The 27130-nt window shown below is 40.2% G+C and overlaps 1 protein-coding gene and 1 pseudogene across 1 annotated transcript in view; one reads left to right on the forward strand and one right to left on the reverse strand.

Moving 5' to 3' along the window:
• Positions 1 to 26839, reverse strand: part of Nucb2 (nucleobindin 2) — a 47446-nt gene extending 20607 nt beyond the window's left edge. The window contains exons 1-5 of the mRNA XM_070032797.1: positions 26733 to 26839; positions 12308 to 12461; positions 2871 to 3014; positions 2162 to 2269; positions 817 to 943 (exon numbers count right to left, since the gene is read on the reverse strand). Of these exons, the coding sequence (XP_069888898.1) occupies positions 817 to 943; positions 2162 to 2269; positions 2871 to 3014 (379 nt within the window). The 5' untranslated portion in view covers positions 12308 to 12461; positions 26733 to 26839. The remainder of the gene's footprint in view (positions 1 to 816; positions 944 to 2161; positions 2270 to 2870; positions 3015 to 12307; positions 12462 to 26732) is intronic.
• On the forward strand, positions 21709 to 22747 carry LOC138833768 (claudin domain-containing protein 1-like; annotated as a pseudogene).
• Positions 26840 to 27130: the final 291 nt, after the last annotated feature.

Raw genomic sequence — 27130 nt, forward strand, 5'->3', positions numbered from 1 at the left:
ACCTTCCACTAATAGTGAGACATTGTAAGTCCACTTTGCATTCTTAAGATAAATCTACTTGCTGTAAAATTAAATTAGTTTGGGAAACATTAATTTAGGTTTTGGCATCAACACAGAACAATAATGAGGAAGCATTCCTTTTTTTCCTCTGCTTTGGAATTGCTTCAATAGCATTGGTAGTCTGTTCTTTAATGGCTTGATAAAATTCTCTTGTGAAACTGTTTGGGCCTGATGTTACAAGTTCTCCAGCAATTTTTCTAACACATTCTAACTCTCTCTGTATTTATTTTTTGTTTGTTTCCTTTGATGTTGTTTTTCCTCTTTTAAATCAGTGGCTTAGTGCTTACTTTTCACCTTTCCCTTCTATTGATTACAATTAATTAAGGCCACTCATTTTTTATATGGAATGATATAAATATATTACTCAAAATTTTAAATTTTAAGCATGAAGAAAAGCCAAACCAATGCATGAAGTTTTTTTGTTTTTTTTTTTTGTCGGTCGTGGGGCTTGAACTCTGGGCTTAGGCGCTGTCCCTCTGCTCTTCAGCTCAAGGCGAGCGCTCTACCACTTGAGCTACAGCGCCACTTCCGGTTTTCTGGTGGTTTATTGGAGATAGGAGTCTCACGGTCTCTCCTGCCCGGGCTGGCTTTGAACCGCGATCCTCAGATCTCAGCCTCCTGAGTAGCTAGGATTACAGGCGTGAGCCACCAGCGCCCGGCTGCATGAAGTTTTGAACTAAAAGAACCTGTCATGTTCATTTAGTGAAAACTGACCTCACCAACCAAATATTGAAATTTACCTTTTTTAGTGCTTACCTTGCAAGGAATCCAGTTTAGCTTTAATTAGCATTCTTAACCTTCCCACCTCTTGCCTTTTCAGCTCATCAAGTTTTGTCCTCACATGGTGACTTACTAAATCCAGCTCTTTGCTTAGTCTCCCACTCTGTCAATAGAATTAATAAATTAGTTCTATCTATAACATTCCATTTTTAGGCCTAATGCAGTTATTAGAAATAGGTACTATATCAAACCAGATGCCAATGGCTCACATGAGTAAGCCTAGCTACTCAGGAAGTTGAGATCCAAAGGATCAAGGTTTGAAGCAAGACTGGGCAGAAAAAAGTAAGGCTGAAAGTAATTTCTCAAGTTGCTTTAGCACCAGCCAAGCAAGCAAGCTGAGCAAGTTTAAGGTCCTGAGTTCAAACCCCAATACTGAAAATAAAAATGGGGGCTGTAGATCTGGGGATGTAGCTCAAGTGGTAGAGTGCCTAGAAAGCACAAGGCCTTGGGCTGGGAGGTGGCTCAGTGGTAGAGTGCTCGTCTAGTGTGCATGAAGTCCTGGGTTCAATTCCTCAGCACCACATATACAGAAAAAGCCGGAAGTAGTGCTGTGGCTCAAGTGGTAGAGTGAGTTTCCTGAGCAAAAGAAGCTCAGGAACAGTGCCCAGGCCCTGAGTTCAAGGCCCACGACCGGGAAAAAAAAAAAAAAGAAAAAAAAAAAAGAGAGAAAGCAGAAGGCCTTTATCATCTATATATTGGCCAGGCAATAATGAAAAGGAAAAAGTCTACAGTGATACAGTATGGATGCAATTTGTGTGTGTGTGTGTGTGCTGAGGCAAACCCAGTAGGGCCTAGGTGCCGCCCCTGAGCTCTTTTGCTCAAACCTAGCACTCTACTACTTGAGCCACAGTTCCACTTCAGCTTTTTGGTGCTTAATTAGAGGTAAGAGTCTCTCAGGCTTTTCCTGCCCAGACTGCTGGCTTGGGCTTTATTGTCTCATTTTATTAATTTCTTTTTTAAGCAAAAAATAGGTTAACTTAATTTTGTTTTTGTGTTTTTATGGTCTGGATTTTATTTTTCTATATACCTCTCATTTTCAATGCCATACAGCTCCTCTCCTCTTCACAGTTACATTTTTAAGTTCTAGTATAATCTCTGCCAGGAAACATAGCTTCTTATCTTTTTCCACTGTTTCATATTGGATTATGTGTTCTTTACATCTTAATAATAACTCAACACATATCCATCCAGATAAAATCTACTTCTAATATGACTTTTTTTCTTAAGAATTAGGTATATGTCTCATCTTTGTGTACCCAGTATTTAGCTCGGTTTCTGACATGCTCAAATGTGTATAAAACAATTATTTAATTATATTTACCTTTATTTCCTCTATGTCTGCTTTCTGAAGCTTCTCTCTGAAATGTTGATCTGTTTCAAGCACATCTATCACTTGTTTGAGGTATTCATCATAATAAAGTCCAGTATCCTTCAAATTAAAAAACAAAATGTAATATTTCTAAAAGTTTTTCATTGTCTGAACATAAAGACCAGAATCCTGAAAGATAATTTTTACTAAGGTGGCATTAAGATAGATCTATAACCAAGACTATAATGCTAGATTTCTTTTTTATAAAGCTGTATTTCTTAAGAGTTTAGTATCAGGACAAACGTTATATTGTAACACAGAGGTATCTTTCCTGTATGGTTTTAAAATGAACATTTAAAGGATAATATTAATCTGGCTTCTCTAGATTATTGCCATCTGTCCCTCCTTTGAATACAACACAGTATCTTCTCAGCTGATTTGTTCTGCACTGGAAATGTATCATGATTAATTATTCCATATATTAATTACAGTAGATAAACACTGACTAATGTTGAATAACATCTGCTCACCCAATATTTTTCACTACTATTTTCAGAGATAGTTGCTAAATGTCAAATTTTATAAGCCATAAATATTGACAATATTTGAGTTATAATCCTTTCCATTTCCTTTTACTTGGTTGTATTACACTTCATTCCATTTCATTTAGCTATATTTATAATGCATTACATTTAGTTATAAGTCCATCTATCTCACTTACTGGTGGTTCTATCCTTGCACTTTCCACAGGCTGAGTATTTTGTACTTTTGTCTTGTCTATATCTATAGGCACAGCTTCAAAAGTAGTAAGTAGACACGAGACCAAGAACAAACAATTCTGCAGTAGGATGGTCCTCCACCTCATCTGAAATAAAGGAATAGTAAAGTCTTAAAGAGATCTGAACACTATACATACAATGTCACAGAAATAATACCTTCAATCTCAAAATGTTTAATTTTTTTAAATCTAGGAGAGCAGTAAAAATAATTATAACTTACCAAAAATGATGATTAAAATAAATCACTAAAGAAAAATCAAGAAAGAAATGGTTTTCAGCCAAAACTCAAAAGACAGATATAAAATTTTTAATTCAAATTGCTTATATAAGAAAACATTTGGGGGGCTGGGAATGTGGCTTAGTGGTAGAGTGCTTGCCTGGCATGCATGAAGCCCTGGGTTCAAGTCCACAGTCCCACATAAATAGAAAAAGCTAGAAGTGGCACTGTAGCTCAAGTGGTAGAGTGCTAGACTTGAGCAAAAGCTCAGGGACAGTGCCCAGGCCCTGAGTTCAAGTCCCAGAACTGGCAAAAAAAAAAAAAAAAAGAAAGAAAAGCAAAGAAAACATTTGGGCTGGGAAAGTGGCTCAATGGTAGAGTGTTTGCCTTGTATACATGAGGCCCTGGGTTTGATTCCTCAGCACCACCTAAGCAATAAAAGCCAGAAGTGGGTCTGTGGCTCAAGTGGTAGAGTGCTAGCCTTGAGCTGAAGAGCTGAGGGACAGCGCCCAGGCCCAGAGTTCAGGTCCACGACCAGCAACAAAAAAAAAAAAAAAAAGAAAGAAAAGAAAAGAAAAAAGAAAACATTTGGTTAATTACAAACAATTCAAATAATGATGGAAAAGGGACCTCAAAATTTTTAAAAATAGTCTAAGATTAGGAAAGATGGAAAGGAAATTACATATATATATGTGTGTGTGTGTGTGTGTGTGTATATATATATATATATATATGCACTTAAAATACTAATGAGCCAAAATAATCACTGCACATTTTTCATTTCAATCTAATTTTAAATATAAACTGTGCTGGGAACATGAGTTGCTAAAAGAAACAAATAACTAGCTATAAACTTTCTCTTAAATCTATTAAATTATTTTATTGTTTCCAATATTACTCATTAAATTTTTTTTAGTTTTCAAATAAATAGGTCAGTAAAATATCAAGCAGGATATAATGATATTGAAACAAAAGAATGACATCTACTGATGCTCTCATATATTGTTCAGATTTCATTCTAGTCCCATTCCACAAAGATCTTCATAGCTAGGTGTTGGTGGGTCACACCTGTAATCCCAGCTACTCAGGAGGCTGAGATCTGATCAAGGTTCAAAGCCAGCCCAAGTAGGAAAGTCCATGAGACTCTTATCTCCAGTAGACTACCACAAAACCGGAAGTGGTGCTGTGGCTTAGGTGATAGAGTATAAGCCTTGAGCTGAAGAGCTGAGGGACAGTGCCCAGGCCCAGAGTTCAAGCCCCATGACTGATGTGGGGGAGGGGGAGAAGCAGAGAGGAAAGATCCTCATAACTCTAGAACGTCTACTACAAGAATTTAAATGTAGAAAAGTCTCACATTTAATTGATTATACATAGAATATATATTATAATATATATAAAGTGTATGTATACATACATACACATACACATATGTATGTGCGCATGCACATGCACACATGTTAAGATTCAAGTCAGGAATAATGCTGCCAGGGGCTGGTGGCTCTTGCCTGTAATCCTACTTACTCAGAGGCTCCTGGGCAGGAAAGTCTGTGAGACTCTTATCTCTAGTAACCACATAAAGCTGAAAGTAGAGTTGAAGCTCAAGTGCCAGAGCACCAGCCTTAAGTGAAAAATCTAAGGGACAGTGCTTAGGCCAAGTTCAAGCACTAGTACAGACACTAAAGCAAACAAAAAAAACCCAGAATGATGCTAAGTATATGCTTGATGCCTGAGATGCAAAGACCTGGATTTAATATCCAATACAAAACAACAACAACAACAAAAATGGAGACAAAAGGTGGAAGGTCTGCATAGGGACACATCCCTACCTCTTGGCTGTTTCCACCCAGTATCTGTTACCTAGATAACTGGCAGACCTGGAAGCAGTCACCTTCCCCTCCTGCTAGGTCACATCCTGGGCCACCTCTGGTCATATGCCTGCCTCCCTTCTAACCTGAGGAGGGTCTCAGACCCTGAGGTCACATCTGGATCCAGTGTGGCCACACCTTTCCTCCACCTGGCCACAACTCTTCCTGTCCCTGGCCCAGATAAGTCCTGGCCCAGAGATGGGTCGCCCCCTTTCTTTTCAGCCACGTCTCTCCACCATGTACAGCAGGGGAGCAGTTCGGTAAATAAACTTTTTCTCCTGCCTGAATTGCATGTGATGTTGTCTTCATCATCTACCTAATGAAACCTACCTATTTAATATACCTTACAAAAGGAAGATGAATAATAGACTAGCCATCAGTCTAGAATATGCATTATTTAACTCTGTCTCTTAAACTTAACAGTTCATGGAATTTTATTTTTAGAGTTTCTTTTTACTCAGTGGTTGCAATTTAGAAAAGAATACATAACCTCATTTTCATCATAATTCTAGGTGGTACACAAGGAAGTGGCTCATTTTACAAAGAAGAAATTACTTTTCTGGGCCAACCAAAGTTTCTCATTCATGCTTCACGGCCCTCCACTCATAGATGTGTGTTTTGGTTTTGGTTTCTTGAGATATAATTCACATGTATAAATGTTATCCTTATGTTACTAGCTAACTGAAAAATATTTCAGCACCCTAAAAGGATAACCTATGTCCATTATCAATCACTTCCTATTTCCTGTTTCCTCTACTCCCTAGTAGTCACAAACATACTTTCTTTCCATCTGCATCAATTTGCCTGTTCTAAAAATATTTCATACAGAATCATTTTGAGTCTAGGTCTTTATTGTTGTTGTTTTCACTTAACAATATGTTTGCATTTGAGTTTTTTTATCTGTTTTGGTTTGTTTGTTTCTTTGTCAGTACTGGAATTTGAACTAAGGTCTTTGTACTTTTTCAGCTTCCTTGTTTGGATGGCTCCCTAGCACTTGAGTCATGCCCCAGCTCAGCTTTGGGTTGATTATTTTGGAGATGGGAGTCTGAAGGACTAGAACCTTGATCCTCTATACTCAGCTTTCTGAGATTTCAGGCCTAAGCTACCAACTGACAATCCTGTCTCAACCTCTAATGCCATATTATACCCATTTAAAGTATAAGATACTGAGACTTTCTGTTTAGAAATGATTGTGATATTACTTATAAATGTCTTCAAATGGTCAGTTAAATATTGTTTATTCAGCAAGCTTAAAATTATTCTCACTAGGAGCTGGCAAGGTGGCTCAGTGGTAGAGTGCTTGCCTTGCATGCATGAGGCCCTGGGTTCGATCCCTCAGCACCACATAAGCAATAAAAGCCAGAAGTGGCATTGTGGCTCAAGTGATAGAGTGCTAACCTTGAGCTAAAGAGCTGAGGGACAGTGCCTAGGCCCAGAGATCAGGCCCCGTGACTGAAAAAAAAATTATTCTCGCTAAAACAAGAAGCAAGTCTAGATGCTGAGATACAAAATTGAACAATCACAACAAAACTCAACCACCAAAGAAACTTTATATCTAGATATAATTAAACAAAGGAACAAACCAGTAAATCCAAGAATGTTACACTCTGGAAACAGATGTGAAACATTATACTCTCTGATCAAACTTAAACTTTGTTATGTGGAACTAGAAACAAAAGTTTAGAAATTATTGGACCCACATTTCATTTAAGCTAAAGTAATTTTAAATTCTTCAGGAAAGAGACAACAAATTCTTAACTGTCATCTGGAAACCAAAAATTAATTATACTTTTAAATAATTTTAAAGGACAAAAGACTAAGACTTCAAAGGAGATACCTATTTGTCCTAAAGTTAAAACAACAAAATTGATTAATTACATATACAGCCAGATGCCATTGCCATCTGTTATATGATTGAATTTATATCAAATGTCCCCAAACAGGCAAGTCTCTTGAGGAAGAACTATTAGTGGTTGCCTAAGACTGTTGGTAGGGGAAGGAGAAATGGAAAAAGAAATACTTATGGGGCTGGGAAGATGGCTCAGTGGTAGAGCACTTGCCTTGCATGCTCGAGGCCCTGGGTTCAATTCCTCAGCACCACATAAACAAAAAGCCAGAAGTGGTGCTGTGGCTCAAGTGGTAGAGTGCTAGCCTTGAGCTGAAGAGCTGAGGGACAGTGCCCAGGCCCAGAGTTCAGGCCCACAACCGGACCCCCCCCCCAAAAAAGAAAGAAATACTTATGGGTACAAGATTTCTTTGGGGCATAATGAAAATGCTAAAAATCACACAATAGAGATGGTTGACAACCTTATGGAAATATTAAAACCCAGTGAATTGCACACTTGTGAATTGTATTCACACAGTGAATTGTATGTTGTGTTTATGGAAATCATCTTTCAATGTATTAAAAAATGAATAAAATATTTTTAAAAGTCCTTAAATGTGAACATAATAAAAGAATAAATAAATGTATGCCAAGTAAGGCAGCACACATCCGTAAACTTAGCAACTGGGAGGCAGAAGCTGGAGGAAGATAAATTTGAAGCAAACCAGGACAATATTAGCAGACCTAGCTCAAAAAAAAAGAAGCACAAAGGGCTGAGGGTGTGGCTGTCCTAGCACAGTCCTGGCCTGGAATCAATTCCTAGGAGTACAAAACAAAAACAGGTGAGACGTGGGAGGCATAGCTCAAGTGGTAGAACAAGTGGTAACAGCCCTATGTTAAACCTCCAGTATCTCTTTATCTCTCTCTCTCTCTTTCTCTCTCTCTCTCTCACACACACACACAACTTTAAACCCACTATTTATAAACCACTATTAAATATCTATACTTGCCATGCATTTATAACTATCCAAATTTTGGTTTTTGGGGGTTTTTTTGTGTGTGTGTGTCAGTCATTGTACTTGACCTCTGGGCCTGGGTGCTGTCTCTCAGTTCTTCAGCTCAAGGCTAGCGCTCTACCACTTGAGCCACAGAGCCACTTCTGGCTTTTTCTGCTTATGTAGTGCTGAGGAATCAAACCCAGGGCTTCATGCATGCAAGGCAAGCACTGTACCACTGAGCCACCTTCCCAGCCCCCAAATTTTTATATCCTTAATAATTTTTGTCTTATTCTATCATTACTAGAAAATTATGTGAAAATTGTACATTGTGATCTCAGATTTTTCTGGGCTTTTTCTTTATATTCTATTTTAATTTAAATAATAAATGTACAGGTACACAAGCATAAGACTTGTAACCTTTTCATAGATTTAATCTTTTAACATATTTGAGTGACTTTTATATTCTAACTTGCCTTATAGTCTATTTTTTTTTTTTGGTGGGTCATGGGGCTTGAACTCTGGGCTTGAGCCCTGTCCCTGTGCTCTTTAGCTCAAGGTGAGCGCTCTACTGCTTGAGCCACAGCACCACTTCTGGTTTTCTAGAAGTTTTTATTGGAGATAAGAGTCTCACGGACTTTCCTGCCTGAGCTGGCTTTGAACCGAGATCCTCAGATCTCAGCCTCCTGAGTACCTAGGATTACAGGTATAAGCCACCAGCGCCTGCTTCTTATAACCTATTAAACTTTCAACTTCCTTTTGGTTAATGTGTGAATATATGTATACATGCACACATACGTATTTATTGGATTTTTTCTTTGCCAGTCCTGAGGCTTAAACTCAAGGCCTGGAGTCTGTCCCTGAAGTGTTTTGCTCAAAGCTAAAGCTTTTTCACTTTAGCCACAGCTCCACTTCCAGCTTTTTGATGGTTACCTGGAGGTAAGAGTCTCACTAACTGTCATGTCCAGGTTGGCTTCGAACCAAATCTTTAGATCTCAATCTCCTGAGTAGCTAGGACTAGAGGCATGAGCCATTGGAACCTAGCTATTGGGGGATTTTTTGTTTGTTTTCTGCTTTGTTTCATTTTTTTCTTAATCTAGCCTGAGAATCTCTATCTTCTGACTAGACTTTGTTTTTTTTTCTTCTATTTACATTTATTTAAATTACTGCTTCTGTTCAAAAACAATTATAAGATGAAGTTTAACATTTTAGAAATCAGGGGGTGTTTGGTTTTTTTTGTTGGTCATGGGGCTTGAACTTGGCTTCAACGCTATTCCCTCAGCTCTGCAGCTCAAGGCCAGCACTCTACCGCTTGAGCCACAGTGCCACTTCTGGTTTTCTAGTGGTTTATTGGAGATAAGAGTTTCATGGACTTTGCTTCCTGAGCTGGCTTTGAATCTCAATACTCAGATCTCAGCCTTCTGAGCAGCTAGGATTATAGGCATGAGCCTGTACTGGGCAGGGGGTGTATTTTTTTGTTTTGGGGTTTTTTTTGTCGGTTGTGGGGCCTGAACTCGGCCTGGGCACTGTCCCTCAGTTCTTCAGCTCAAGGCTAGCACTCCACCACTTGAGCCACAGCGACAATTTTGGCTTTTATTGTATATGTGGTGCTAAGGAATAAATAGAACCCAAGGCCTCATGCATGCAAGGCAAGCACTCTACCACTAAGCCACCTTCCCAGCCCCGGGAGGTGGGGGGGTCTTAATTAGTGGACGTTTGGGTTTTTTTGTATTTTGTGGGGTTTTTTTGTCAGTCATGGAGCTTGAACTCTAGACCTGGGTGCTATTGGAGCTCTTTAGTTCAAGGTGAGCACTCTACCACTTGAGCCACAGCACCACTTCCTAATTAGTGGACTATTAAAGTTGTGATTTCCAAATGGCATCAGTATGATAATCTTTACTATCTTCTCATAAACCTTATTATAATTATTCTTATGTCATAATTTCAAATTTGTTTTTGCACTATTATTACATCTTGTCATTTTTATCTTCAAAAGATTACACTGTACCTTGGCATATAAATGAAATGTTCTTTTGTAAGCAAAGAAATGAAGCAGCTGACATTAATGAAGCAGACACTTGATGTCAGAGGAATAACTACTTCACTTTTTCTTATAAAAGAACTAATTGTGTTACCAGACTTTACACAGGAAAAAAATTCAAAAGGAGGCAAAGCTGTGTTTTCTTTTGTTACTGAGATACAACAGGATTATCTTTTAGCAGCCAAATAATGCAAACAAAAGCAGTCCAAAGTTAACTATACCTCAAAAAAAATTAAAAATATCAAGAACCTGAGGCTGATTTGATCGATTCATACATCTATGCCCCCTAAGTAGCTGGGATTACAGGCATGAGTGACTGGGTCTCATTTTTTTTATTTCTTTTTGATTGATGGAAATTGTTTTAAATATACTTTTTCCCTTCTGCTCATGTAGTTTCTAATTTTCCTGTGTTTATTCTATATATAACTAGGATACCTAACTTACACATCAATTCTATTTCTTAACAGTCTCCATAAATGTCAACAGTTACAACAGTGCCCAAGAATATTAGTAAAAAAAAAGTAATAACAAAAATATCTCTTTAGATATCAACATAATGCCAAAGATGACAGAAACAGGTTTACAGATTTCATAAACCAGAAAAAATATACACACAGCAAAAAGGAGAGAAACGTGATAAGAAATAGCAAAAACTGAGCACCAATGGCTCACACTTATCCTAACTACTGAGGAGGTGGAGTGCTATAGATCTCAGTTCAAAGCCAGCTCAGGCAGGAAAGTCTGTGAAACTCTAACACATATCACACACACACACACACACCAAAAAAAAAAACTGGAATAAGAATAGGACTCTTTTGACTATACCTATCTCATACTGCCTACTTCAAGAATTATTTTTGAAAGAATTTATATCATAATTTTATTTTGGGGGGATTAAGCCCATCAAAACTAAGAAATATATTTCTGCCATCTTTTAAAAAACAATTATTGCAAGACTTTGTAGTTCCAATCACTTGTCTCTAAAAGGCAACAAAATAAGTGGATTAAAGTATTTAACATATCTAAAAAATAAAAATGCTAAAGGTTAAATGTGACTTATAGGTATGCATTTATTATTTCACTTTGTTTTTTCTTTTACATACACCTTATGTTAGGATTGCCAAGATTTCCTAGGTTATATAAATGTATAAAAACATGGTATAATCAAAAACATATAAAGGAATAATAAAACCTAAAAGAAAAACCCCAGCACAGGAAAGTCCATGAGACTCTTATCTCCAATAAACTATGTAGAAAAAGCCAGAAGTGGTTTTGGGGCTCAAATGGTAGTGCATTAGCCTTGAGCACAGAAAGGCTCAGGGACAGAGTCCAACCTCCTCAGTTCAAGCCTCCGGACCAGCAAAGAAAGAGGGGGAGGAGGAAGATTATTTTAAATGAACAAACAAATGTCATATGTTTAAGCCACCATTAATTTTGTTTTCTTTCTGTGTTTTATGTTTTTGTTAATGGTTTTTATTTGCTACAAAAAGCTTTCTTTTTTCCCTTCTATGCTTTGTTATTGTTGATAATTGCTTTGTTTTTTTATTTTATTTTTTTTTTGGGGGGGGGGTCTGGTCATGGGCCTGAACTCTGGGCCTGGGCGCTGTCCCTCAGCTCTTCAGCTCAAGGCTAGCGCTCTACATTTGAGCCACAGCGCCACTTCTGGCTTTTTATCTTTTTGCTTATGTGGTGCTGAGGAATCGAACCCAGGGCCTCATGCATGCAAGCAAGGCAAGCACTCTACCACTGAGCCACCTTCCCAGCCCAAATTACCACTCTCGTGGGGCTTGAACTCTGGGCCTGAGGGCTGTCCCTCAGCTCTGCAGCTCAAGGCTAGCGCTCTACCACTTGAACTACAGGGCCACTTTTGTTTTAATTTTTTAATGTCTTTTATTGTGTAAATACTATACAGAGGGTTACAATCACATGAGATAATTGTTTTTATTTGCCACAAAAGGCTTTCTTCCTTCCTTCCTTCTTTCTTTCTCTTTCTTTTTTTTGTTTTAGCAGTCATGGTGCTTTAAGTCAAGGCCTGGGCACTGTCCCTGAGCTGTTTTGCTCAAAGCTAGTGCTCTATCACTTTGAACCACGTGCCACTTCTGGTTTTCTGGTGGTTAATTAGAAAGAAGAGTCTCAGGGACTATTTTACCCAGGCTGGCTTCAAACTGTGACCCACAGATCTCAGCCTCCTAAGCAGCTAGGGTTACAGGCATGAGCCTCCAGCATCCAGCAGCAGCAGTTGCTGTTGCTGCTTCCTCCTCCTCCGCCTTTTCCTCCTCTTCCTCCTCCTCTTTCTTTCTTTCTTTTTTTTTTTTTTTTTTTTTTGGACAGTATTAAGATTTGAACTGAGGGCCCTGTGCTTGCTAAGCAGGTACTTTACACTTTACCTCTTGAGCCTGGTCCCCAGTCCAAAGCAAATCTTAACTGAACACTTACCTTCAGACAGGTTTTTTTAAAATTATCCAGTTACAGATGAGGCAACTGAGGTCCACAGAGGCAAGATGACTTCTACAATACTAAGTCGGTGAAGAGATGGGTCTTAATTCCTAGCCCAATTTTTTCTTCTTCTTGAAAATTTGATTGTTAGGTTCTCAATATAAAAAACAAAGGGAAGAAAAGAAAGAAAAAGACACATTAAACATTATAAATCTGGCCTTATTAAAGTGGCAGTGGCACAGAACAGTGATGTATTTCACATACAGTGTGAAAAGAAATGCACCTAAATTTATTTTATTTATTTATTTTTGGGGGGGTCAGGTCATGGGGCCTGAACTCTGGGCCTGGGCGCTGTCCCTCAGCTCTTCAGCTCAAGGCTAGCGCTCTACCACTTGAGCCACAGCGCCACTTCTGGCTTTTTTTCTTTTTGCTTATGTGGTGCTGAAGAATTGAACCCAAAGACTCATGCATGCCAGGCAAGCACTCTACCTCTGAGCCACCTTCCCAGCTGACACCTAAATTTTATGGAAGGTATTAAATGGTACAGAATCCCAAAGAAGAAGAGAGATAGATTAATTTTTGTATGTATTTGTGGATACTGGGCTTGAATTTGGGGCCTCCAGTTCTCACCTGGCTTTTTTGCTTGAGCTACACTTCTACTTCCAGCTTTTACTGGTTAATTAGAGATAACAGTCTCACTGACTTTCTATCCTAGCTAGCTTTGAACTACAGTTCTCAGATTTCAGCCTCCTGAATAACTATTAGGATTAGGCATGAGCTAACAGTGACAGTTACCAGCTAGCATGAGCTACTGGCTTAGAGTGATGTATGAAATAAACACATTCCAATAAGCTTCTTAAAAAACTTCATTGCCCCCCTCTTTAAAAATTAAGTGGAATTCAAATTTCAAGTTTATTTTTCTTAGTGGCCAGAACACTTGCCTACCAAGAGTGAGGTCCTGAAGGACTAGAAGGTGGCTTAGTGGTAGAGAGCTTACCTTGCATGAGACCCTGGGTTCAATTCCTCAGCACCACATAACAGAAAAAGCCAGAAGTGATATTGTGGCTTAAGTGGTAGAGTGCTAGCCTTGAGCTGAAGATCTGAAGGACAGTACCCAGACCCAGAGTTCAAGCCCCACAACCAACAAAAACAGGAACAAAAAAAACCAAGAATGAGTTCCTGAGTTCAAAACCAGTATGAACTGTTAAAAAAAAAATCACTTTTTTTCAACAAGTTCTTCTGTTAAATCTTGGATTTGAATTTTTCTTTATTCTTACACTTCTTTAAAAATTTTAACTTGATCAACGTCTGTCACAAATTATCAGTAATAAGACAATACATTTCAAGTACTTTTTAAACATCATACAAAATACAAGGCAATTAGCTCATGTGCAAATTCATTGATGAATTTAAGTAGTCTATAAAGAAAAGCAAAAAAAGTATTTTCAAATTTTACTAACACATTTCTTTTTTTTTTTTCTTTTTTTTTTTTTTTGCCAGTCATGGGGCCTGAACTCTGGGCCTGGGCGCTGTCCCTCAGCTCTTCAGCTCAAGGCTAGTGCTCTACCACTTGAGCCACAGGACCACTTCTGGCTTTTTCTGCTTATGTGGTGCTGAGGAATCGAACTCAGGGCCTCATGCATGCAAGGCAAAGCACTCTACCACTGAGCCACCTTCCCAGCCCACTAACACATTTCTTTTTGTAGTGGTATATTTGTAGATAAGTATTCATACATATGTATTGCATTTTATAAAGGCATATCACTTTTATTAATACAACATGGTAAAAAAGAAATAGCAAATTGAATCCTAACCTATCCCACTTATTTGCTAATTTCTTTTTGCTCTTTTCTTCCTTCTTTTCTCTCTTCCCTCCCTCCCTCCTTCCCTCCTTCCCTCACTCCTTCCCTTTTCCACCCCTCTCTCCTCCCCTCCTTTCCTCCCTTCTACTGGATGTTAAACTCAAGCCTTTTTGCATGCTAAGCAAGTACTGCTTTACATCCTCAACCCTCTACTAGGTTTTTCTGAGTCTTCATAATTTTACCTAATAGTTCTTCATAGAGAAAATAAGAATGAACATAAAGTGGAGTTGGGGTTGTAGCTCAAGTGATAAAACACCTGACTATCAAGCTTGACCCAAGTTCAAATACCAATACTGGCTCCCCAAAATTAAAAAGCAACTAATAGAGCTCTATAAAAAAGAATGAACAGCTGGGTGCTGGTGGCTCATGCCTGTAATCCTAGCTACTCAAGAGGCTGAGATCTGAGGATCATGGTTCAAAGCCAGCCCAGGCAAGAAAGTTCATGAGACTCTTATCTCCAATAAACTACTAGAAAACTGGAAGTGGCACTGTGGCTTAAGTGGTAGAACACTAGCCTTGAGCTGAAGAGCTGAGGAACAGCACCCAGAAATTCATGTGTATATGTGTGTATATATATGTATATATATATATATATAATATATATATATAAACACCAAAAGTTATAGTACTTAAAATTCAAGTTCAATCTGACATACAATCTTTAAATGTCAGTTTTGAAAGGCCAAATAGAGCTTTTCTCTGAGAATAGCTATAACCAAATCCCTGATACAGCTACGGGCCACTGAAAATGACACTTCCAACAAGAAACACCGTCTTCAAGCCATGTGAAGAAGAGGAGAGAATGATCCCTAGACCAACCATAGCCACAGGCCACTGAGTCCTCTCTCTCAGAGCCTCCATCTGGCCACCACCATGCCCAAGAGAAAGGCTGAAGGTGATACTAACAGAGACAGAGCAAAGGTAAAGAATGAGACAGAGGAGATCTCTCAGGTTGTCTCTTCCTCCAAAGCCACAGCCCAAGCCTAAAAAAGCTCCTGCAAAGAAGGGAGAGGGTACGCAAAGGGAAGAAGGGGAAAGCTAATGCTGGCAAGAATGGGAATAACCTTGCAATAAATGGAGATGCCAAAACAGATATCTGAAGGTACTGGAGATGTCGAGTGAAGTGTGTGCATTTTTGATAACTGGTACTTCTGATGACTGCACAGTTTGAAATACTATTTTTATCAAGTTTTATTAAAATACAGAATTTTCTTTTTTAAGCTATATTGTTAGCACGCAGAACACTTGTTTGGTAACAAGGAGCATCTGCCACTAATGAAAAATCTCCAAAGCTGAATAAATATGGGGGAAACACTTTTCCGTGCTAGTTTTGAAAGGCTTCTGATTGGCTCCCAGGAAGAGAATTCCCTACTGTTGTCAACAGTATGTTTCACACCTTGGCACAAACACCTTGTAATGTTGGAAAACTAAAAATAACTTTTGTCCTCCTCCTTTTCCATCACTGGCATAGACTTAACACCCTTAAAACCAGAGGCCAGTTGGGACCTTGACTCTCCCTGCCCCCAAATTGGTTTTTCCAATGTGCCAAACAGGCTGGACTTCACAGAGGTACCATCAAGATGGTGTTCCTTAAGACAGCAGTGTTTTCCTCTTTTAAATTGTAGGTTTTCTGACTGATTTTCGTGCCATTTTCATTTCATTTCCTGAAAGTTAGGGTCAGACTCAAGAAAAGTGGTTAAATAACATGTTTAATGTGAAATGTCAACCCTCACACTAAACTTCCCCTATTCAGAGCTTCAAATGAAAATGTCATTGGGTTTTATAATGGCCTTCTGATTTTGACAGTCCATCCAAGAAGGGAGTTTAAAAATTGTTGTATATTGTTTAAAAGAAAAAGGTTGTCGGGCTGGGAATGTGGCTCAGTGGTAGAGCGCTTGCCTTGCATGCCTGAGGCCCTGGGTTGGATTCCTCAGCACCATATAAGCAAAAAGAAAAAAGCCAGAAGTGACGCTGTGGCTCAAGTGGTAGAGTGCTAGCCTTGAGCTGAAGAGCTGAGGGACAGCGCCCAGGCCCAGAGTTCAGGCCCCACGACCGGACCCAAAAAATAAAAAATAAAAATAAAAAAAATTAGAAATAAAAAAAATAAAAGAAAAAGAAAAAGAAAAAGGTTGTCTGCACATGTCCTGCCTAAAATACCATGATTGTTTATGAAAAGTATCTTTAAAGCTAGATAGAGTTTGAAAAAAGAAAGAGAAAGAAAGAAAAAGAAACAAAGTCACTTCCTTCTAGCCAGTAAACCCAAGTGTAACAAGAAAATCAGTGTTTTTTCTTAAAGACACGGCCTTGAGCCAGAAAACCTGAGTTGCTTCTTCTTACAGTGATGTTGTAATTCTGCTGTGAAAAAGGGATGGGGGTGGGGGAAATGTTAGGGCAGGGATGGTAAGGGGAAACAAAGGAGGAGGCAACAATGCTTGATAAGAAATATACTCATTACCTTGCTCATGTAATTGTAGCCCCTCTGTATGGTATTTTCACAATAAAAATAAACTTATTAATAATAAAAAAAAAAGAAAAGAGATAAGGTAGAGAAAATTAAATGGCTTCTGAGTTCATCAATGACAGCAATGACAAAGACATCAAGCAACCTGGTGCTTACCTCCATTTTTCCCTTTAAAAATGAGGTGGGATGGGAAAATAGGGCTCAAAATAAAGAGGTTCAAAGATCAGGAGTATAGCCAGCTGAGCCATACAATCCTTCCCTGATCAAGGTATCAGTATAGCTCTTAGTGTTGCTCATGTTCAAATCCATAGAAAAGGCAATCAATCAAGAAAAACATTATATCTCTTTTTCTTCCAATTGTTGCAATAAGTTGAAGTAGTCTTAGTAAGGGACTTAAGAAAAATAGAATGTTGCCAAACAGCATGTGCCTCACAGTCTGTAATCCTAGCTATTCTAGAAGTTCAGATCTGAGGCTTGCAGTTTGAAGCCAGCCCAGGCAGGAAAGTCTGAATCTTATCTCCAATTAAGCTCCAAAAATGCTGGAAGTAGAGCTGTGGCTCAAGTGGTATAGAGCTAGCCTCCAGCGAAAGAGATCAGGGACAGTACCCAGGTTCCCTAAACTCAAGCCCCAGGCCAAAACCAAACAAAAAGAAAAGTTAAAAAGAAAGAAAGTTGCCGGCTCACGCCTGTAATCCTAGCTACTCAGGAGGCCGAGATCTGAGGATCGCGGTTCAAAGCCAGCCTGGGCAGGAAAGACCGTGAGACTCCTATCTCCAATAAACCACCAGAAAACAGGAAGTGGCGCTGTAGCTCAGGTGGTAGAGCGCTTGCCTTGAGCTGAGAGACAGCGCCCAGGCCCAGAGTTCAAGCCCCACGACCGACCAAAAAAAAAAGAAAGAAAGAATGTTGCCAATTTGTAACACTCAATAAACACATTTACTAAAACTACAACCTCCTCAATATTTATATACACTCTACTACCAATAACTAGAATATAATGTGTCAAAAAGTTCCCCAGGCAGAGCACTGGTGGCTCAAGCCTGTAATCCTAGCTACTCAGGAGGTTGAGATCTGAGGATCGAGGTTCAAAGCCAGCCTGGGCAGGAAAGTCCATGAGACTCTTATCTCCAATAAACCACAGAAAACCAGAAGTGGTGCTGTGGCTCAAGTGTTAGAGTACTCACCTTGGGCTGAAGAGCTGAGGGACAGTGCTCAAGAACCCCCCCCCAAAAAAAAGTTCCCCAAAGCCAGTGCCTGTGGCTATACCTGTAATCCTAGCTAATTAGAAGGCTGATATCTGAGGATTGAGATCGGAGGCCAAGCTGCAGGAAATTTCATGACACTCTTACCTCCAATTAACTACCCAAAAGCTGAAAGTGAAGCTGTGGTTCAGTGGGATCCTTGAGCAATAAAGCTCAAAGACGGTGCCCAGGCCCTGAGTTCAAGCCCCAAGACACAGCTCATGCGTGCGCACACACACACACACACACACACACACACACACCTGCCAAAATACAGGTTCTACTGAAGAGTGTAGGTACCGGTAGGAGTAGGATGGGCCAACAAGGAAGGTAAATAAGGTTGACTATGATTGAAGTCGTTTGCAGGAAAACAGAATAATGAAATCTACTGAAATGATTTTAAAATGGTGAGATGGATAGAGACAGTGATGGATAGAGGGAGTGTATGGCTGACCAGGATATATGCATTGCGCAAATGTTACAATGGAATCTCTTTTTTACAACTAGTGTAGAAATGCTAATAATAATTTTTATGTTTATTTATTTTGGGGGGGGGGCTCCAGTCGTGGGGCCTGAACTCTGGGTCTGGGCACTGTCCCTCAGCTCTTCAGCTCAAGGCTAGCGCTCTACCACTTGAGCCACAGCGCCGCCACTTACGGCTTTTTTCTTTTTGCTTATATGGTGCTGAGGAATGGAACCCAGGGCCTCATGCATGCAAGGCAAGCGCTCTACCACTGAGCCACCTTCCCAGCCCCTTATATTTATTTTTAAATTTAATTTTATTGTAAAGTTACAGTTACATGAGTAAGATAATGAGTACATTTCTTGTTGAACATTGTTACCTCCTCCTTTGTTTTTCTCCTACTATCCTTTCCCGTCTAATAATAATTTTCTTTAAGTTCTGTCAGAAAATAAAACTTATTTTCTATTAGGTTACATAAGAACTTCAGAATCAAAAAATACGGAATCCAGAAATTATCTTATAGGGTAATCCAGTCTCTACTTTTATAAAAGGTTTTAAAAACACAAAGTTAACTGACCTGGCTGTTATTTGACAGACTCAGGATTGGAATCTGGCCATCAAATTCCAGTTAGGTATACTTTTTACCATCATGTGGTTTTTCAAAGTACTTTTAGATTGGAAATCATTAATGTGATTGAGGTTTTCTCTTGAATAAATAATTTTAAATTATTGAGATTTTTGTTTAAAGTCTATAAACTAATTTCCTGCATTAAACATAAAAAGAGTTGCGCCCAGAAGTACATGCTTATACTTCCTGCTATGTGGAAATCTAAGCCTGAAGAATTGGAAGTTTGAAACAAGATAGTGAGACTCCCACCTGCCCCTGTTCCCTTCCTTCCCCTCTCAGCCCCCAAAGAAACACAGAAGCATCAAAATTCTGCTTTAATTGTATGGAACAGTTAATCATTTATCATGGAAAACATAGTCAATTCTTCAAGATACTTAGAAAAGTATCTACTTTAAATATTATTTTGACATATTTTAAAATCCTATACTTCAGGGTAAAGATATAGCACCAACAGAACAACTGTGCAGCAAGCATGAGGTCCTGAGTTTAAACTCCAGTACCACAAAAATAATTAATTAATTAAAAATATTACCCTTGATATTTGCAGCTACTCAACAGAATATTGTTGTAGACTCAGCCATCAAAAGGATCCTTTAAAAATAAAATTTAGGGAGCCTGGGAAGGTGGCTCAGTGGTAGAGTGCTTGCCTCACATGCATGAGGCCCTGGGTTCGATTCCTCAGCACCACATAAACAGAGAAGGCCAGAAGTAGAACTGTGGCTCAATGTTTGAGCACTAGCCTTGAGCTGAAGAGCTCAGGGGCAGCGCACAGGCCTAGAGTTCAAGCCCTACAACTGACAAATAAAAAATAAAAATAAAGGGGCTGGGAAGGTGGCTCAGTGGTAGAGCGCTTGCCTTGCATACATGAGGCCCTGGGTTCGATTCCCCAGCACCACATAAGCAAAAAGAAAAAAAAGCCAGAAGTGGCACTGTGGCTCAAGTGGTAGAGCGCTAGCCTTGAGCTGAAGAGCTGAGGGACAGCGCCCAGGCCCAGAGTTCAGGCCCCACGACCGGACCCAAAAATAAAAATAAAAATAAAATGTAGGGACTAGGAATGTGGCTTAGGGGCAGAATACTTGCCTAGCATGCATGAAGTACTGGGTTCCAGTCCTCAGGACTACATAAAGAGAAAAAGCCACAAGTGGTAGAGCGCTAGCCTTGAGTACAGAGAGGCTCAGAAACAGAGACCAGACCCTGAGTTCAAGCCCTAAAAATGGCACCAAAAAAAAATTATCTGTAGGCAGGCACAATGGTTCATGCCAAACACAGTAGAAGCAGGAGTACCTCAAGTTCCAGGACAGCCCTAGAAGCTAAGACCAAGACCCTATCTCATCCAGGCATGGGGTACCAGTGGCTCATACCTATAATCCTAGCTACTTGGAAGGCTGAGATCTGAGGATGACAGTTTGAAGTCAGCCCAGGCAGAAAAGTCCAAGAGACTCTTATCTCTAATAAACCTGAAAAAAAAGATCTGGATTAAAGGTGTAGCTCAAATGGTAGACAGTTGCCAAGTAAGTACTAGGTTCTGGGTTTATTCCACAATACCAGAAAAGGAAGAGAAAAAAAGAAAGCAAAAAGAGTTTGGTATGTCTTCCTTTTTATACAGACACTGAAACTGATCAATGTATTAGTGCTCATAATTAATAACCAGTATTTTGCAAAGTACCCTTAATTGCCTTAGGGCAACTGATAGATACCAAGCACAAACTTAACAAAAAAAAATATGCTGAAAGGATATATAAAATATATGATATAAACAATAAATACCTCAGGAAAGCAGAGAAAGTTAAACATAACAGAGGCTCCAAAATTACAGAATAGGTAAAATTAAGATTGTTGAAGCATGAGATAGAAATAAAATTTTGACCAATAGTATAGATCAGAGTATGGGGAGTTTAAATATCAAGATGACAAAAGTTTCCATGTTCATTGTAGTAATAAAAGTAGTATTTTTGAGATTTCACCTCTAAGCCTAAATTGCCATGATTTTACAGGGTTTTTGTTGCAGGATTTTTTTTCTTTAGGCAGGGGTGGTTGTGGGGGAGAATTGTTGGTATTGGGGCTTGAACTTAAAGCCTAGCACTTTCACTTGGCTTTTTAACTCAAGACTGAAGCTCTACTGCTTGAATCACAATTCCACTACCAGCTTTTTGCTGATTAATTTGAGATAAGAGTCTCAAGGAACTTTTCTGCCTGGGCTGACTTCAAACTTAGATCTCAGCCTCCTGAGTATCAAGGATTACAGGCTTGAGCCACTAGTACCCAACTATAATTTTATTGTTATATATTATTTTATTGTTTTATTTATTTTATATACTGGTCCTGGAGCTCAAACCCAGGGCCTGGGCATTGTCCTTGGACTTTTTGCTCAAGGATGGCCCTCTACCAATTTGAGCCACAGATGCATTTCCAGCTTTTTGGTAATTAATTGGAGAAAAGAGTCTCACAGACTTTCCTGCCTCAGATCCTCATATCTCAGCCTCCTGAATAGCTAGGATTACAGGCATGCACCACCAACACCTAGCTATGATTTTAATTTTTGACCCTACTGAGAAACATTTGTCTATTCAATATTTATTGAATTTCTCAAGTTTTATAAAACAAGAACTCTTACATTGGGTGCTGGTGGCTCACACCTGTAATCCTATCTACTCAAAAGGCTAAGATCAGCAGAGGCACAGGGAGAACAGGGTGCTGTGGTCAGAGCTGGAGGGTGAGGCTGGCAGAGCAAGAGGATGGGAGTCTGAATGCCAGAATGGACCACTATTTTGCTACAGCATTTGTAAGCTTGTGTGCTTAGCTTCATTTCTACCATGTACATGGCAGCCTCTACTGGCACAGATTTCTGGTATAAATATTGCATTCCAGTTCAAGAAAATTACAGTGATTTGAATAAACACATCTGGGAAGATTTCATTGTTGATGGTACAGATGAGAAGACTTACAACGATGCGCTTTTCCAGTGTAATGGTACAATGGGATTATGGAGACAGTGTATCACCATACCCCAAAACACACACTGGTAAGCAACACCAGAAGGCACAGAGTCATTTGATGTGGTTACAAAATGCATGAGTTTCACACTAATGGAGCAGTTCATGCTGAAGTACGTAGATCCTGGAAACAATATTAGTGGAATTGATCTACTTTGGACCTATCTTTGGCATTGCTAGTTCCTTTTACCTTTTGTAAGCCTAGGTTTGATGGCTTTGGGGCATTGATCAGACTCTGTGCTTGTATCTGCCAAAGCTTATATCCCACCATTGCTACTGACACTCTTCACCTCCTTGCAGGTCTGTGTACACTGGGCTCAGTAAGTTGTTATGTTGCTGGAATTGAACTACTCCATCATAAATTGCAACTGCCTGGGACAGTAACTGGTGATTTTGGATAGACTTCTGCCTAGCTTGTCTCTCAGCTCCCTTACAGCTCATGGCTTCTGCTTTTTTTTTTTTTTTCCTGTCAGTCGTGGGGCCTGAACTCTGGGCCTGGGCGCTGTCCCTCAGCTCTTCAGCTCAAGGTGAGCGCTCTACCACTTGAGTCACAGCGCCATTTCCAGTCTTCTGATGGTTTATTGGAGATAAGAGTTTCACAGACTTTCCTGCCTGGGCAGGCTTTGAACCAGGATCCTTAGATCTCAGCCTCCTGAGTAGCTAGGATTACAGGCATGAGTCACTGGCACCAGGCATGAGTCACTGGCGCCAGGCGGCTTCTGCTTTTTCATATGGGCTGATCACACCAACCGGAAAGAGTTCACCTTAATGAAAGCATATCATGTGGCATGAAAGAGAAGCCACTTGCTTTATAAATAATTGCCATGATATTTTTTTAATATTGGTATTTTCCCCTTGCTTTCCTCTTCATTTTAATTTTTATTTTCTGTGAACGTACCATTTTATCCTAAAAATCCACTTGTCTATACACCACTAAAGACTTAATACCCCCATGACTGGCCAAAGAAAATTGGGGGCTGGGAAGATGGCTCAGTGGTAGAGTGCTTTGCCTTGTATGCATGAGGACCTGGGTTCAATTCTTCAGCACCACATAAGCAGAAAAAGCCGGAAGTGGCTCTGTGGTTCACATGATAGAGTGCTAGCCTTGAGCTGAAGAGCTGAGGGGCAGTGCCCAGGCCCAGAGTTCAGGCCCCACAACCAACCAAAATAATAATAATAATAATAAGACAATACCACTAAAATTTATCTGATTTACTCTTGAAGTATTCTGTATTTCAGTGAAACTAGGTTCAAAGTCTAGATAGACATTGCTAGAAATGATAAAAATTTCTGAAAGAAAACTATTGGAAATTGACCCAAAACAAGGGCTCATGAGTGTTAAATTTTCCAGTAAGTAGATGACCACATATGTTCAGCTAGGAACACTAATTTTGGGAGACCTCTTATCATTGTCAACATTTCATGTTCACTTTACTGTTATAGTTAGTGAGTCAGTAAGCAGTATTACTACCATTTTCAAAGACTTAAGTTCCATAAAATGGGAAAATTGTTTAAGATCCTTTTTCCTAAACTTTGGCATGTGACTTTATCTGAGATGAAATATGGCATCTGTTACATTGTTATCTGTCCACAAGAAGTGAAAAATATGGTATTTATTAAAAATTAATTTTCTAACTGCAAAAATTCCAACACCTCCAGACAAACAAGTTAATCTGGTTACAGTACATTACTTTCTTCTAAAACTCAGTAAGGATTTTCAATACTACCAAACCATTTTCAATTTTTGCTCTTCCTTCTCTACACACCAGGCTTATTAAAAGTGTGCTATCTCTTAAATATTACATTAGGATCACACAGTAAATCCTCCACCTATTTCTCTTTATTCCAGCTAAGTACCATAAAGAAGGTTCTAACATAATGACACTCCAGAGCTGGGAATACTACCACAAAATCTAAAGCTCTGGTTGTCCATTAGACTTCAACTCTAGTCTTAATTTCTTTCTTGTGGTGAATGACAAAATCTAAAGCTCTGGTTGTCCATTAGACTTCAACTCTAGTCTTAATTTCTTTCTTGTGGTGAATGATGTGCCTTTCCTTGCCTAAGTTCCTTCCTGATGTGTATCGACATTATTTTATCTTTTCTAATTTAGTCATTTTTATAAATATGCCTAATAACATTGAACATTAAAAATCTTATTTATGGCAAGCACAGTGGCTCATGCCTGTAATACTAGCTACTCAGGAGGCTGAGATCTGAGGATCGTGGTTCAGAGCCAGCCTGGGCAGGAAAGTCTATGAGACTTTTATCTTCAATTAACCACCAGAAGACTGGTGGTGCGGTAGCTCAAGTGGTAGAGTGCTCGCATTGAGCTGAAGAACTCAGGGACAGAACCAAAGCCCAGAGTTCAAGCCCCATGCCAGACAAAAAAAAAAAAAAACAACTTATTTAATTATTCCATTACTGTAGCATTTGACAGGTATAAAATATGTAACTTAGTAATTTCTTACCATATCCTAAATCTGTCCTAAAAAAATAAAGTTAAAAATGAGAAGAAAAAAAAGGTTAAGATCTAAGGATCATAGTTCAAAGCCAGCAGAAGCAGGAAAGTCCATGAGACTCTTATCCCCAATTAAGTACCAAAAAGATGGAAATGGAGCTGTGGCTCAAAGTGGTAGATCACTAGCCTTGAACACAAAAGCTCAAAAACAATGCTCAGACCCTTAGCTGGAGCTCCAGGACCAGCTCTCTCTTCTCTCTCATACACACACACACACACACACACACACACACACACACTCCACACACACACACACACACACACACACACTGCTCAGACCAGCTCTCTCTTCTCTCTCATACACACACACACACACACTCTTCACACACACACACACACACACACACTGCTCAGACCAGCTCTCTCTTCTCTCTCATACACACACACACACACACACACACACACTCTTCACACACACACACACACACACACACACACACACACACACACACACTGCTCAGACCCTTAGTTGGAGCTCCAGGACCAGCTCTCTCTTCTCTCTCATACACACACACAGAGAGAGAGAGAGAGAGAGAGAGAGAGAGAGAACTCTTACTCAGCTTAAACCAAGATAAATCCTGAGGCAATTTCTGAGGGACAAGGTGTAAGAATCTAGATACCTCCAGAATCTAATTATTTAAAAGAATTTACCAGGGAAGCCCCTAAGAATCAAATAACTTGGGATGGGAATGTGGCTTAGTGGTAGAATGCTTACCTACCATGCATGAAGCCCTGGGTTCAATTCCTCAGTACTACATAAATAGAAAAGTCGTAAGTGGTGCTATGACTGAAGAAGTAGAGTACTATCCATGAGCAAAAGAAGCTCAGGGACAGTGGCCAGGCCCTGAGCTCATGCCCACATATTTGCACCACAAAAAAAAAAAAAAAAGGAATCAAATAACTTAAATATGTGATGTTGTTCATATAACCTTTCAAAATACTTTGTGCTTCAATAAATACCAGTTAAAATGAAATCACAAGAAAAAAATAAAAGAAGTCACAAGGAATTAGGGCATTTGGCAGAGCACTAGTCATTATTTATGGACAGTAAGATAGTTGCTGAAGCCTCAGGTTATTTGATCCAAATCTTTAACAGTCAAATTGCCTTTAGCCATTTCCTCCAGCCAACTATCTCAAAATCTTCACTGTACTTTCCCTACGGAAAGGACTTCAAGTCCCTTCAAAGATTGACTATCAGAAATATTTGTATATAACTCCCTCCTCCTCCATTCTCTCCCTCCCTCTTCCTCAGGTCTTTCTCACTTTTCTCCTTCCTCTTTTCCACTCCCTGTTTCTGGAATTCCTGAGTTCAAGTGATCCTGCCACCTCAGCTTCCCCTGGTAGCTGGCATTACAGGTTTGCACTCCTAGCCAGCTTCCTGGCTTTTCTGACCAAGATTTAAAAAAAAAAAAAAAAAAAGGTGTAGTGTTTTTATCCATCCATGGATTTAACACAACTTTAACAACGTTTAGATGGCAGCACCTACACTCAAATGTGTAATAAGTACATTGTCTAATGTAGGAGTTCAGTGGTCACTGAAAAACCGAAAGGTTCTATCTCCCATATGTCAGAATAAGGGCTCATGTTCATTTTCTTTCTCCCCTCCTTTTCTCTTTGATACTATAAAAATAATTGCCACCTAAGACAGCTGCCAGACCCAAACACAATAACCACACTTGTTCACTGGCTTACCACTTCGCAGGTGCAGTCATTAAGTACCATCTTTCCCAACCTCAGAAACAGAAAGGACTCGCCTCGTTCGTCTCTTAAGGGAAACCGATACTTCGATTTAGCAAGGAACTTTCTCCTAAGTATCAGGGGATGCTAGCATAACAGATCCGGCAGAAGCGCGGGGTGCACCGGCCTACCTTTGCTAGGGGAGGAGGGCAGCAGCCTGGCACTGGTGGGCACGCCCTTCTCCCGACGGGGCATTTCCCTCGCCCGGCGTGCAGCCTAGACCACGCTGTACCCCGCCCAGATCTCGGTCCAGCACTACCCCTCCGGCTCCTTCCAAGAGTCCATTTCCCCTCGTCTATCCGGAAGAAAGCTTGGGCACCTTGAAGCGAGTGGAAAGGAGGGGACCCCGGGCTCCATATGGACCTGGGAGCGTCCCCCCCCCCTTCCCCTGCTGTATGGCCCCAGTCAAGCTCCCTGCCCTAGCAGGCAAAGACCTTAAGCATTATCACAGGACCCGCGTCGGCACCCCGCCCCCACCCCGCGGTACTAATCCTCATCCACCTCCGGGCCACCGGCCTTACCTTGCAGGGTCTCAGCGCGCGAGGCCCCGACAGCTGAATGCAGAACGCGCACAAACCTGTCTCTCCGGCCTCAGGCCCACGGCTTTGCTTGGTCCCTCAACCCACAGCGCGTGCCCGCCTCTTGGCTGCCATGGCGACAACTCCCGCCCTCCAGGTGCCTCTAATTGGTCAAGTTCCGGATCGCGGAGGGTGCCTATTGGCGGGATGGAGATGAGGCCGAGCCGGCGACCCGGGAGGCGGGAGGTGTGGAACCCATACCCGGAGGAGCTCGCAGGAGGCTGAGCCAAGGGGGACGTGGCGCTCAGCGACGTTGTCGCAAGCAAGCCTCGCCTCTTCCTTCTCTAGCTTTTCTGGAGGAGCCTGTGGAGCCGGACTTGGGCTGGTGAGGTGTGCCCCGG

The sequence above is a fragment of the Dipodomys merriami genome, unplaced genomic scaffold (assembly GCF_024711535.1).
Source record: "Dipodomys merriami isolate MVZ:Mamm:240054 unplaced genomic scaffold, mDipMer1.0.p SCAF_21, whole genome shotgun sequence".
Classification (NCBI taxonomy): Eukaryota; Metazoa; Chordata; class Mammalia; order Rodentia; family Heteromyidae; genus Dipodomys; species Dipodomys merriami.